This window comes from Agelaius phoeniceus, chromosome 1 (genome assembly GCF_051311805.1).
Source record: "Agelaius phoeniceus isolate bAgePho1 chromosome 1, bAgePho1.hap1, whole genome shotgun sequence".
NCBI lineage: Eukaryota > Metazoa > Chordata > Aves > Passeriformes > Icteridae > Agelaius > Agelaius phoeniceus.
Genome location: NC_135265.1, coordinates 92,923,019 through 92,935,894, shown reverse-complemented (window position 1 = coordinate 92,935,894; position 12,876 = coordinate 92,923,019). Strand labels below are relative to the sequence as shown.

The 12,876-nt window shown below is 41.6% G+C and overlaps 2 protein-coding genes and 1 long non-coding RNA gene across 4 annotated transcripts in view; 2 read left to right on the top strand and 1 right to left on the bottom strand.

The window, feature by feature from the left end:
* AHRR (aryl hydrocarbon receptor repressor) overlaps positions 1-2,998 on the top strand; it is an 83,300-nt gene extending 80,302 nt beyond the window's left edge. The window contains exon 11 of the mRNA XM_054645865.2: positions 1,891-2,998. Coding sequence (XP_054501840.1) covers positions 1,891-2,998 — 1,108 coding nt within the window. The remainder of the gene's footprint in view (positions 1-1,890) is intronic.
* Positions 2,999-10,861: 7,863 nt separating this feature from the next.
* On the bottom strand, positions 10,862-11,805 carry LOC143695910 (uncharacterized). The gene is made up of 2 exons (XR_013185360.1): positions 11,535-11,805; positions 10,862-11,282 (listed from the first exon to the last, which is right to left on the bottom strand). It is a non-coding gene; the product is annotated as an uncharacterized LOC143695910 (long non-coding RNA).
* Positions 11,806-11,856: 51 nt separating this feature from the next.
* Positions 11,857-12,876, top strand: part of LOC129120269 (uncharacterized) — a 28,463-nt gene continuing 27,443 nt past the window's right edge. Inside the window, exon 1 of one of the 2 annotated variants that reach the window (XM_077183276.1) lies at positions 11,857-12,166. In XM_077183276.1, the coding sequence (XP_077039391.1) occupies positions 12,092-12,166 (75 nt within the window). In that variant the 5' untranslated portion in view covers positions 11,857-12,091. The remainder of the gene's footprint in view (positions 12,167-12,876) is intronic. The other variant, XM_077183292.1, reaches the window with a different exon arrangement.

The window sequence follows — 12,876 nt, the reverse complement described above, 5'->3', positions numbered from 1 at the left end:
GAAGAGATAAGAGAGTGGACTCAGAGAGCAGGCACCAGGAGTTTTATGTAGCCACCATCTGGCCCAGTGTTAAAAATGTGGCTGTTATCCCAGATTTTTTCCTTCAAAATGCCTTGCAGGTGGAAGAAATGAAAAAAGTCTTTGCACTTCCAGAGTAGATATTCCTTGCAGGGGGTGTATCTCCCAAGATCCACATGAATAGCAGGGAAGCTCTCACCTGAGGATCCTGGAACTTTTTACCTTTACTGGAATGGCACAAACGTCATCTTGCTGTGTCAGGGAATGAACTCCTATTAAGAAGCAGATTAAAAGGGGCTGTTTCTTTTATTAGTTTCTCTGCTTCCAATTTGTTTTTGTGTAATTAAGCATGTTTATTTAGTTACATTTTTGCTTTCAGAGAGATTAAAATCCTTCCTTTATGCTTGATAGTTCCCACAGACTGAAGTATAACAAGAGTTGGCCTTATGATTATATTCAGTTCTGTCTTAGTCTGCAATAGACTTTGTATTTGCTGCAACTTTTTTTTTGTTGTTAAAATGTATACTGTCTTCTAGGAAACGTAGATTCTCTTGGAGAATTTTCACTGGATACTATTTCACTGTAAACTTATTAATTTTGGGGTTTAACTTTTTTTTACTATTGCATTTTGTTCAGTCCTCTGCTTCCCAATCTGACCATTTTCTGAGAATCATGATCTGCAGCAAACTTTTGTCAGACCATTTGCATCTCAATATGGTCAATAATAAAAATAAGAATATTTAGCAGAGGACTGAAAATATTTAATGCCTCAAAAAAATAAAAAAAGAGTGAGACAAAATATTCTGCTTTCATGGTGTACATCATTACAGTGGGACGTTCTCTCTTTGTAACAACACGGACTCCCTCTACTGGAAAATCCTTTTCTTGCACACTGATTCAAGGAAACTCAAGGAAATCTTGAGTTCAACACTCAAGGAAAAAGTTCTATTGTGAACTAAGAAAAAGCCTTCCAAACCCCTCAGCAGCTCTTCAGGTTTTCATATGCAGTTTCCTACTGAGATATCTGCTTCTTGCTTGGAGATGCATGAGGTGGTTTCATGGCACTTGATCCCACAAAGTTGGGAATCAGCACATTAGTGAATTCAAGACCTAAATCTTAGGATTTGGACCCCAGTTCTGAAAACAGCTGCTTTGGGCATGGAAATGCTCAGGCAACACTCTCTGTCAGTGTTCTTTTTTAACTGAAGTTGAGTACTTCAGCTGGAGGTCATGGAAAATTAATTCACTGGCCATCTTAGAAAACAAAAGGCAGCATAAATTAAGTTAGACATATAAAACAAACATACACCCAATATGAACATCTGTGACTATTTGGTTATTTAATTTGGGCATTTTATTTCCTCTCAGCTGTGTTCTCGAATTGTAAGACCCCCAGAGTTGTCCCTCAAATCACTCTGATCAGAAAGCTCTTATGTGTCCAAATAACTCTTTGTTAACAAAAGATATCTCATTTAAGATACTACTTGTATTTTATCTCTAGAATTTTCTACACAAAAATATTATTTAGATATATTTTAAGGGAAGAACAAAAGTGTAAGGAAATTACTGTATTGTACTACAATTTTTAGGTTCTTTATTGAACTGTGTGCCTGAAATGGAAGAACAATGCATGAATTCAAATGAAGCAATGCCTCAGAAAGTTAGCTGTGCACACACATTGACACCCAGATGCAGGGACACTCTTTTGTTCTCTTAAGCAAATGCAAAGATTATGTGCACAAGAGTGTGAGAGTCCTGTATTGAGGACAATATAGGGCTTGTAATGCATGTTGAGCCACTCTGTATCCCAGAAAACAACCATTTAGAAAACTCTGATTGACCTGACTTCTTTTTTTCTACTGTTATTGAAAGGGAAGAAGATGAACAACTGAAGATACTAAGTGGTTTTGCCAGTTTGAAAGGAAACCTGGAGGGGCTTTCCTATAACAGTGCCATTGAAACTCTGGGCCAGTGGAAGCATCTTAACTGGGCAGCAGTGAAGAATGAACAAGATAATGTAAAAGTGAAGTTTGAGCCTCATACTAACGGTGAGTGTTTTATGCAAGAGGAACCTCTCAGCTCTAACACATCAGGCATTCAAAACAACTGCCCCACAAACAGTAGCTGGACTTTAAGAAACTCCAGTTCTTGTTCTATGAGCCAGAGAATGAACACGTGTCCAAACAGGAGAGCTGGATCATTCTATAACAGAGACCAAAACTTCTTAAATTTGGCATCAACTTGTCCTTCCCACTGGGGGAGCGCAGAAAACGGCCAGTCCTACTCGGGGCTCCCACAGCGCTGTGCAGAGAACTATGCCACAGACCACGGGAAGCTGCAGAGACCATTCACATCCTCAGAGTCTCTCTATGACACAGCCACTCCCTTGGAGATGCCTATCAAAACAGAATACGACTCTGACTCTGAAAACATTGCTGATAACTACCTGCAGAGCCGAGCATGGCTGGATGAGAGCGGCTCGCTGAGGAAGCAGGGGCCCGGCTATCCCAGCAGAGTGCACCTCAAAACGGAGCCAGACCTCTGCCAGCCAGCCTTGCCTTGCCAGAAGCCAAGGCACTGCCTTTACACGCCCCATAACTGGCAATGCATTGTAGCAAATCATCCCAACAACCTGAACTTCAACAGAGCTGGCAAGGGCTCACGGAACAGGGAGGTGCCCCCCTTTTGCCCTCAGAACTCCTCCGTGTGTTTGGAAAGCATGCCTGACCTGCCACACACAGCTTGCTACGGCCACTTCTACAGCCCCAGCCCAGGGGAGGAGAAAGAGCAGATTAATGAGGTGTTCAAAATGCCATGTGAATTTAAAAGCCCCTGCTTGGTTCAAGCGATCAAGCGTGAGCCCCTGGATTCTCCACCGTTGTCCAGCAGTGGACAGAACAGAGTACACGCAAGCTTCCCTGAAAATACATTAGCAGGTCCTGTGCCTCATAAAACCACTGAATGTACATTTTTGCAATAGATTTTATAACATTTGAAATATTTATAATGTTAAAAGCAAGAAGTTGTAGATTCTCTTCCAGTTGAGTTAAATGATTTACTAAAATCAAAAGCCAGTGGAAAGATTTTGAGAGCGTGTGTGTGTGTGCACCTGTGTGTGAAAAGAAACAGACACAGGTACACACAGCCTACCCCCTGCTACTGCCCTTCTTTTAGTGATCTTTGGAAAGAGGAAAGAAAGATAAAACCTCAGGCACAGAAAAATAATCGTTACTTGCTGCACAGGTATACCTGATCATTTCTCCTTATCACCTTTCCTCTCTTGTCTACAGTGCATTAGCAAAGTCTAGCAATTTCTGTTTCCTTCGTTCTCTTTGTTTTTCTCAAGCTGATGTGATGCCTCTGTGCAAATCAAAAATATTTATGGTTTTCAGTGTGGTCAGTCTACCATAAGAGGTTTTGGTTTATAATTATTTTTCTACTCTTATAAGAAGGATCAGCTATTCCTTCATCCCAGCATTAAATTAATGGCAATAGGAAAGGGCTTCCCAACACAACTTCTTAATTTAAAAGGACCACGTAAGTAAAAATAATGACTTGCATATGTGAATTAGAAATTATTTTACTTCAAACTAAAGTTACTCCTAAATTTCTTGACTAGTATTATTCTTTTAGAATCCATATTTTTCCATATTTTTCCATTTCATTGCCATCAGCCTTTCATGTTGCTGCTGAAAGACTGAACAATGGGATGTAATCTACTTGTATGAGTTACAAAATGCTGTTAAGTATATGTGAGAACAAAGTATTTCTCTGATTATTTTCCTTGCTGTTACTTGTAACATCAACAAAGGAAATGCACTTTTTTACTTGATAGTATTTTTTTGACTAATAGCAGCTTGTTAGATATCGTCACCCTACATCAAAACCAAATCCCATACTAAGATTATTTTCAAAAACATCCTAATTTCAATCCCAAAAAGAAACCCTTAATCTCACTGAGAGGTAGATGTATACCTTTCAAAAGCACTTCAGTGCACTTTAGTGCTTTTGAAAACAGTGTATACTTTTCTTTGAACCCAGACAGTAATGCATTTCCACAACAACAAAAATAAGTTATATTTTGGGTTTTGTTATTGTTGTAGTTTGACTCCTGCACTAATTTTTGTTTTAAAATTGCACTATTTCAACTTTATATCAACTTCACCTATATAACAACCACATCATTTAAAAAAAAAAGCTTAGATGTATGTATATGTGCTTTTTGAAAGAAGCCCTGTAATGAATGTCTTCTTTTTCAAAATGTTATAAACAATTATGTCTTCCTTTATCTGTCAGTCACAAAGGGCATGGCTTTACATGCCAGATGAGTGGCATAAAATTCTCCCAAATGCTTTAAATATGTGGAATAAATGAAGTTTTCAGGTAGTGTAACGGTTCTGCACCTGGGAGGCTGCTCTTCTCCAAGAAGATTGACCATTTCTTCTCGTAGAATTTACTGCCTGTACATTAGAGTTGGCAGGTGTAAACATATTCATTCTCTGCATGTTAGTGCTTATGAACTGTGGTATGAAATGCTTCACACTGGACAGTAAAGAGGGGCAACAACATCTTACTGTATCTTGGGTTAAATCTGTCATAGTCCAGCTGACCATATCCAAGCCATGAGAATGTTTCCTTTTTTGTGTTCAAGGTTCATCAGCTCCCTGTTGGCCATGTGCTGCCTATTGTTTGAGACAGTCTTGATATCCTTGCTCTAATCCTCCTGCCAGTGGTTGCAATGCAATATCAGACCCGTTTTGAAGTGAGATCACAGTGGTGGGATTTACACTGCTCTCCAGTACACCACTGTCCACATCACATAAACTCAATTTGCCAAATTGCAAAAGTACTTGTGGGCAAGCAAACTTGTTCTTCATGCAGAGGAAGATAAATCAGTGTTGCTGCACAACCTCTGCCTCACTGATTCCCTATCTACGTGATTACAAGCAGCAGTTCTTTAGAGTCTCACTGAGTTGCTGTCATGGTCCTTTGCTTGGCATGCAGCAGTGGCACTGGAGACTACTGTGTGCCTCAGAGCTGCCTGTAGGGTTGTGCTATGATCCCTGCAATATTCTCCAGTCCAGCTCCTTGTGCAGCAGCCTGGCAGAAACCAGGTGATGGGGAGACAGGGTAGTGTGGGAACCGATGGCTGGGGGCAGGTGGAGGGCACACCTGCATGACCTCTGACAAGCTGCTTGTTCAATTCCACACTTGGAATCACTGTCACACCCCTCTGAATGAGAGTACCTGGGTTCAGTTTCAGACTGCCTTGCACTTTCTCACATCATTTGCATTGATGAAGTGTGACTCTAAAAACCATTATCTTCATCTGGACATGCTGATCCCATTTTGCACAATGGGAGTGGTTACACCAGGTGCAGCTCTATAGAGGACCAAAAGCCTTGTCTGTGCTTAGAAATACTACCTGCTATGACTACAGTGGGAGAGCTGTGCTAGCCAGGTCTCTGAGTGCAGAAGTAATTTATACGAACAACAGAAATTCCCTAAAGTTTTCCCTGTTACAAAATTTATTCTTTTTTTTGTTGACATAACTCTATTTGTTCTCAGGCTTTCCTGGCACATATCAGTTAGAATTATTTTTCTCATGTTTCCAACAAACCCAGACACATTTTACACATCTTGACCAATATTACAGAGGTAGGTGAAGCTTCTGCATGTAAGGGAATGCAAACTGACACATGAGATGTAATGGGCTTCTAGGTGGATGGATGAATGTGTGACTCAAAAGTGAGATGTCACCTTCTGACTCCCTGCTATGTAAACGCAGTCAAAAGTTTGTTTCCTTATTATTCCATAAAATCTAGAGACAAGAAAAACAAACTTATCCTGCACATCACATTTGATTTTGGCCCACTTAATTTGTGGCTGAGTTCTTACTTCAGGTCTCACATGAAAAAATGTGGTATCAGTAGAATTCCTTCTAGTCTAAATTATCACACATGCAGTACAGCAATCTACAGAGCTGGGTTTATGAAGAGATCAGCAGTTTATCCTCTTTTTTGGACAATTGCTAACCATTGATGGTAGTAAAGAAAGACCAGTTCCTTCTAAGTACTTGGAAAGAACAGAGGAAATAAATGCTTAAAATAATCTCTTGCCATTTGTGTTTAAGGCACAGATCTGCCTTCAACCTCTCCCCACGATATGTGCCCCGGATTGAGTCGGCACTGAAACCAGGCATTGCATTGTACCCTGTTAAATTACCACTGATTTAATCTCATAAACCTTTTTTGTATGCAGACATTAATGACCCCCTGGCATTGACCAGTAATTAGGATGAAAGACAGAGCAGTTCTTTAAAATGGTTACATTTTCTTAGTGGTTGTTGCTGTTTTGGTATTATTCTAAAAAACAGCACTGAAAAGGAGGGTTTAAGATCTTTTCAGTCACTGGTGTTTAGCTTTTAGCCTTAATGAACTGGTATTTGTATCCCTTCAGCACAGCCCTAAAGTCTATTTTAAGAGCCTTCCAATGCATTTATTGTAGCAACAATAAAAAATCATTCTTGTAGAAGAAATGCCTAGTCAAATGGTTGCCTAATAGGAGCTTGGAGCATTCAGGCTGAAACAAATGCCTGACTGATAATAGCATTCAAACTTCCTCAGCCATAAACCCTCCAGAGGCTGAGAGAGAATGGATTCATGAATTCCCTGATCTTTGGGGAGGGTATATTTTGGTATGGAAGGTGAGCAGTTCTAAAAGCTGTGAGAAGGTGTCTCCCCCTGGGATGTTACCTGGTCCACATAGAGCAGAGACTATCATCAGTGCTAAAGCTGCTGATTGAGGTCTTGACTTTACTGAGAATGTGACCTGATTTCAGCTGCCAGTGCACAGCTGTTGAGCACCATACAAATGCTAGTCCAACACCATTGAAAACTACTACTTCTACTGAGAAACAACATGATTTGAGCTAGGGGTAAGCTTGAACAGCAAAAAGAGTGGATTTTCCTGCACTTCCATAGTGACTGAAACTGGGGCACACCTCCACTGAAGGTAACACTCTAAATAATTTACATTGATGTTAAAGTCTTTGAAAATCAAAGTAAAGCTTAGTTTCAAAAGTTCTGAGTGAGGGCAGCACTGTGTGAGTGGTAAGCTTGCTTCAGTTATCCTGGGTTCGGAGATTTAACAAGGGAAGTGAAAGATTAAGGGACTGTACCTAAATTCACCATAGGAAAGACTAACTTCCTACTCTTTGATTGTAACATATTAATGCAAAGTTTAAGTCTGTGGTTTTCCCACCCTTTATTGGAGCAGTCATGTGTTCTGAAAGTTCTTACATCTGAGTCTGCTCTGGATGGTAGAGGGTAGTCTGACATTTGAGCATCAGTCAGTTCAGTAAGACTTTGGGTGCTGATCCTTTGATATGATATTGAGATAGGCATGTGCAATTCTTCTGGAAATCCCTAGGGCTTAACAATACTTAAGAGGCAACAAGCCTGAGGAATAAGATCAGCTTCTGCTGCCTATAAGCTCTTCTTAACTCTTTCTGTTGAAGCCATTCTGGAACTTAAATAGGACAGCCTCACCCACTGTAGTCATTTCGGGAAACCCATTATTTTGTCATAACAAGGTGTTAGGTTTTAATTAAAATAGTTGAAAGCCATCATTTCCCCTGCCTTAGGTAGGGGTAAAAAATTAAAATACTTATTTTCTTTCATTTCAGTGCCACCTAACCAAGAAAACCAGCCTCACAATGAAAGGGATGTAGACAGATTCTATTTTTTCTTATCTTCTCTGCTCTTTTTCTCTCTTTCTCTCTACTCTCTTAGGGTGTAAGCATTCAAAATGGAAATACTTTTCTTATCATACTGAAACAAAAATCCTAAACCTAAACTAGACTGTAGAAATTTCTCACTAGAACAGGAGTTTCTTTCCTTGGAGTTTCTTCTTTTAAATCCAGCCAAGCCCTATGAGAAATTGTGCATCACAACTGAAACAGGTGCTGTAACATGTAGAGAGCAAGAGATTGTGCAGGTGGCCACGCTCAGGATGTAGTCACAAGGCTTTTATCCACCTTAAGGGGATTCATACATGAGGGCTGCACCCAGTAGCTTATGTTCATAGGCACCACCACCCTGACAAACAGATCTTTGTCATGTTTCAGGGACATCTGGCATGTTCTTGTCATTACATTTCCCTATCGTGCTATCAGAAATGCCTCTGAACAAAGTCATCAGTGACAGGCTGAAATATATTCTAAACACACAAAGTCCTTTAAAAAAAAAACAACCCAAAAGTCTGGAGCTCCAAGCACTTGCTTGTGCTTAGGCAAAGATATTCTTTGAGTGGTAGTCTGGAAGGAAAGTAAAAAAGACAAATTTTGGGAAGAGAAAAGATATATTGCCATCAAGGTGTAATTATTGTGTGACTACAGCATTAATTCTTTGCCCACACAAAAGTTCTGTGGTCTGACATCACATCCTCTTTTTTCTTCCGTAGAACTGATTCTGTAACTTTGTAGGCTAAAAATAATTTCTTGGAAAACAAGGATTGAGTAATTTCAATGCTAAGATGCATTTCTCAACCAGGCTGAAAACATCATTCTAGGAGGCATGAAGTGCTCCTGTTCCTTTCCTGGGGCTAGTTTTCCAAGCTGTGGCAAATTCAGTGTGTGCATTAACTCTCTTGCTGCTGGTAATTGTGCAGCTGATGCTCTTACTATGCAGTCCTAAGTTTCTAAAGATTTCTTGATGCAACAGAGCTCAAGGGACAGCTCCAGGTTCATATTTGTACTGATAGAATTATGGTAAACAAAGATGTGGTAGAAGGCAATAGAAAGAACATCAGCTTGGCTAATCTTATTAATTGTATTTCAGCAATTAAAAGGCATTAAAAACAAAATCTGGTGAAGTTCTGGTCTAGAGCTCCTCATTTTGCACCACAGGAGGGTGTGAGCTCTCCCTTCTGAACCTCTTTTTTGTCTTTCCTTTTTTTTTTAGGATTTTGCGCCATATGTATCCTCCCTGTGTTGATTTAAAATGTGAAATAAGGAGAGGCAAGCATAAACTGTTGTAGGTTTTTTCAAATTCTTTTAATTTTGTCTTTCTTGAAAGAACTTCAAAAAGGCGAAAGTTATCTCAGTTCTCAATGACAGTATTCAGTTTTGTTTCTACTCTCACTATAGCTAAGAAGATTCCTCCTCTGCGCGGTCAACAAACTTCCCTCTTCTGAAAGGGTTCTTCTTCACACCCTCTCCCCCCTGAATTCCTTCTTAACAAAACCAAAGAACATTTTCTTCCTTAAAGGCAATTGCCTTTTCTTCCTCTACCTTTTCCACCTTTTTGATTGCATAGGATGGTACATTTTGGTCTCCGTCCTTTATGTTTTCTGTAGCTTTATTTCCACTTTAGGCATACTTCAAAACTTTTGCCAAAAGAACAGTGTTAGGCAGAAGTGCAAACCCTCATTTCTCATCCCTCTTTAATAAGATGGAGGTACTCACTAATAACAGTTGTATACCCAAAACCAGAAAAAAGGTCACTCTGCTGGTGAAACATCCTCTCTTGAGGAGTCTGTACTGCCAAGCAACCCCCAGCCACCACCAACAGTTTAGTGCTGCAAAGTATGTACGTAATGCCAAATCCTTTTTTCTTTAGATATGGTCTCTCTTTCAAAAAATCAAGGAACTAATTTTCCCCTTTTTAGCTTCTTTCATTTTTTTCTACATGGGTTTATTCTTTCACTGTGCAACTGCACTTTTAATTTGCAATTTTAATTTTTTTTTAATTAAGAAGGGTATGGAAGCATTACATAACATGTACAGTGCGGTGTTTTCAATTAGTCCATTTTAGACTTTGAGATTAGAACCACAAATAATGATCAAGCATTTTAATGTGACTCCATGTAAAAGACTGTAAGAGAAATGTCTGGTGCCAATAACATCATCACCAAAGGGGTATAATCTGCCATTACACTCCACTTACAGTCCAGTATTAAAAGTGCCATTCATGCTTCTCCTGAAGAAACACAGTGGAGAACAAGACTAACTCTTAGCAATCTGGTCTAGTGGAAGGTGTCCCTGCCCATGGCAGGGGGATTGGAACTGGATAATCTTTAAGATCCCTTCCAACCCAAACCATTCTACAGTTCTATGATTAACAAACAGTTGCATGGAGTTCCAAGAACAGTTTTGGGCTATCTGGCACTCCATGACTTTTTTGGGGAGGGTGTATTTCTGGAGAGAACACTGCAACCACCCCAGCACTATTTGAAAATGTGCTACATGATTCAGGTAATGCCTGCACTGGGGCATGTGGCTGAGGCAGGAACGCTGCCCATCTGGGGAGATGAAGCAGCAGACAGCTGCAGCCCTGGGGAAGCCAACCCAGGGAATTCTGTGGGGTCACCTGCAGTAATGTGTGACCCAAGCAGCACCACTGGCTGTGCTGCTCCTTCCACAGGAGTATCATAGGTGGCATGGTGTATTGCTAATATACGTGTAAAAGGCATTGTGGCAGATCCAAACCAGGCAGTGACCTGTGGGTTTGACCTTCTGGCATGTTGTTTGAACCCGGTGCACTTTTCTGTTGTGTTTTGTACTGTCTCCTCAGCCTGCTTTTAGGAGGAACTTCTAAGCGTACTTCTTAAATTATATTTTACATTTATTACCAGGCAGAAGTGTACAGCTGAGACATTTTAAAATAAAATGTTTGCATTTAAATTAAAGCTGCTGCTGCTGTGTGTTTCTTGCCCCTTCCCTGTACTGGGCCCAGTAACCCCCAGCACTCCCTGGCCTCAACTCCTTCCAGCACCCCCTCTGAACTTGTCCCAGCATCTGTGCACCCCTCCCAGTGTTTGTGTGAAAAATGCTAATCACTGGTTTTTAAAATTTTAAGTTTAATAGTAATGAAATGCTTATAAAAATAGCAATATAATTAGAGTAATAATAATTTGGACAATTTGGATTAGGACAATATGAGACAGCAGAAACAAAGAGTTATGGATGTCTGGGTACCTTTTTCTGGACAACATAAGCCCAAAAAAGGACACACTTTACAGAGGATTAACCCTTAGAAACAACAGCCTGTTGCATATTCATACACCTCATACATGATGCATAAATTCCATCCAAATAAAGGACTCTGTCTGGTCAATGTCAATTTCTTCATCTTAATCCTGACGGCGTCTTCATGGCTAAGCGAGGCAGGAAGAAGTTCGTTTCTTCTGATAAGAGCACAATAAATTCTTCTTCTCTGAAAGATTTAGGTGTCCTGTGGCTGCTATCTCACTGCGAGTCCTTCCTTTAAAAAAAGTATCTTACATAGCATAGTTTCTATTCTAACATTTTGTTATAACCTAAAACTATACCTAACACACTACTTAAGAAAATTAATACAGCATAACTTTCTAATATAACACATATAATATTCATTTTAATACTTGCAAAAAGCCAATCATAAAATACGCATTTTTCACACTCTGGATAGGTCCCAGTATGCACCCCGAACTTGAAGTGGTCCCAGTATCCATCCTAAACAAGTCCAGGCACCCACCCCCGTCTGAACTGGTTACAATATCTTCTCTTGGTCTCAGTTGGGCCCAGTATTCCCCTGAACCGGTCCCAGCATCGTCTCCTGGAGCTGCTCCCGGGGTTCCTTCTGGCCTGGCCCGGCCCACTGTCCATCCCGGCCCGCCCCCACCCTCCCATCCCTGCCCGGCCGCTCCCGGCTCCTCCCTCACGCCAGGGGGAGCCAGGCCAGGCACGGGGGGCGTGGCCTGATCCCACGGCGCGACGCCGGCTCCCCATTGGCCGAGGCGAGCGGCTGCCCGCCGATGGCCGCCGGCCTGGGGGCGTGGCTGCGGCGCTGACGGAAGTGACGAACGCCGTGGGGGGCGAGGTGGGCGCGAGCTCCCGGATGCTGTGGGGCAGCGCCGGCACTGGGAGATGTGCACTGACCCACAGAATAAAACAATAGTGCTCAAATAGGAAATAATAACCCAGCTCGTCCGAACGAGCGGTCCTCGTCCCCACCTGGTCGCTGTAAAGCACCGCGTGAACAAGAATTGGTTTTATTTTTTTTTTTAATTTTTTTTTTCCCGGCCGCGTAGGATGAGCGCCGTGCCTGAGGAAGTGAAGGCAGAAGATGGCAAAGCGGAGCCCGAGAAAAAACTCTTTTACTGCGATGTGAGTGGGTGTCTCTGGGGGGTTTTCAGCCCGAGCACGCTCTGGGAGCCGTGCGGGAGCTGGGGAGCCAGGCCTGGCAGCGAGAGGGGCTCTAACGTGGGGGGTAACGGGGCCGGTGCCTGGGAGAGCTGGGCTCGGTGAATTCCGGCTGTTCTTGAGCTGTCACGGGTGCAGTGAATGGTTCTCAATTGCAGCCTTTCCAATCTCGGCTGGGTGCCTCTGATGGGCGGCCGCAAAGGCTCCTTTATCTCTAAAAGCTGCAGCTCCGGTTCAGAACGCGTTAAATTTGTCAGTCCTGCAGTGTTTTTGTAGCGCTGGATGTTGTTTCTGGCTCGTTCAAGTTCTGTGACAGTACGTAAAGACAATACTAGCATGCATTGCTTTCATAAAAGCTAAAGATAATAATATATATTTGTACATCTGTATCGTCTTCTCTTAATTATTGCAATGCTATATGCGTGTCTGTGGATCTTAATGAAAGGCATGTGTCTTCCTCCATTGTTTTTCTGCTCCCGTTAACGTAGCTGTGAATGAACAATGAACGGAGCTGCAGTTATCCCAGGGCGTAATTTTGCCTCTGTTCCCTTCTAGTCACTGCACGACCATCCCTTTTTGCTGGCTTTCCAGCTTGGAGAACTTTCGAAAACTAAGAATTCAGAAAGTGCTGGTAGCAGAGAAGGGCTCGTAAAGCCTTCTCACCACCAGTAATT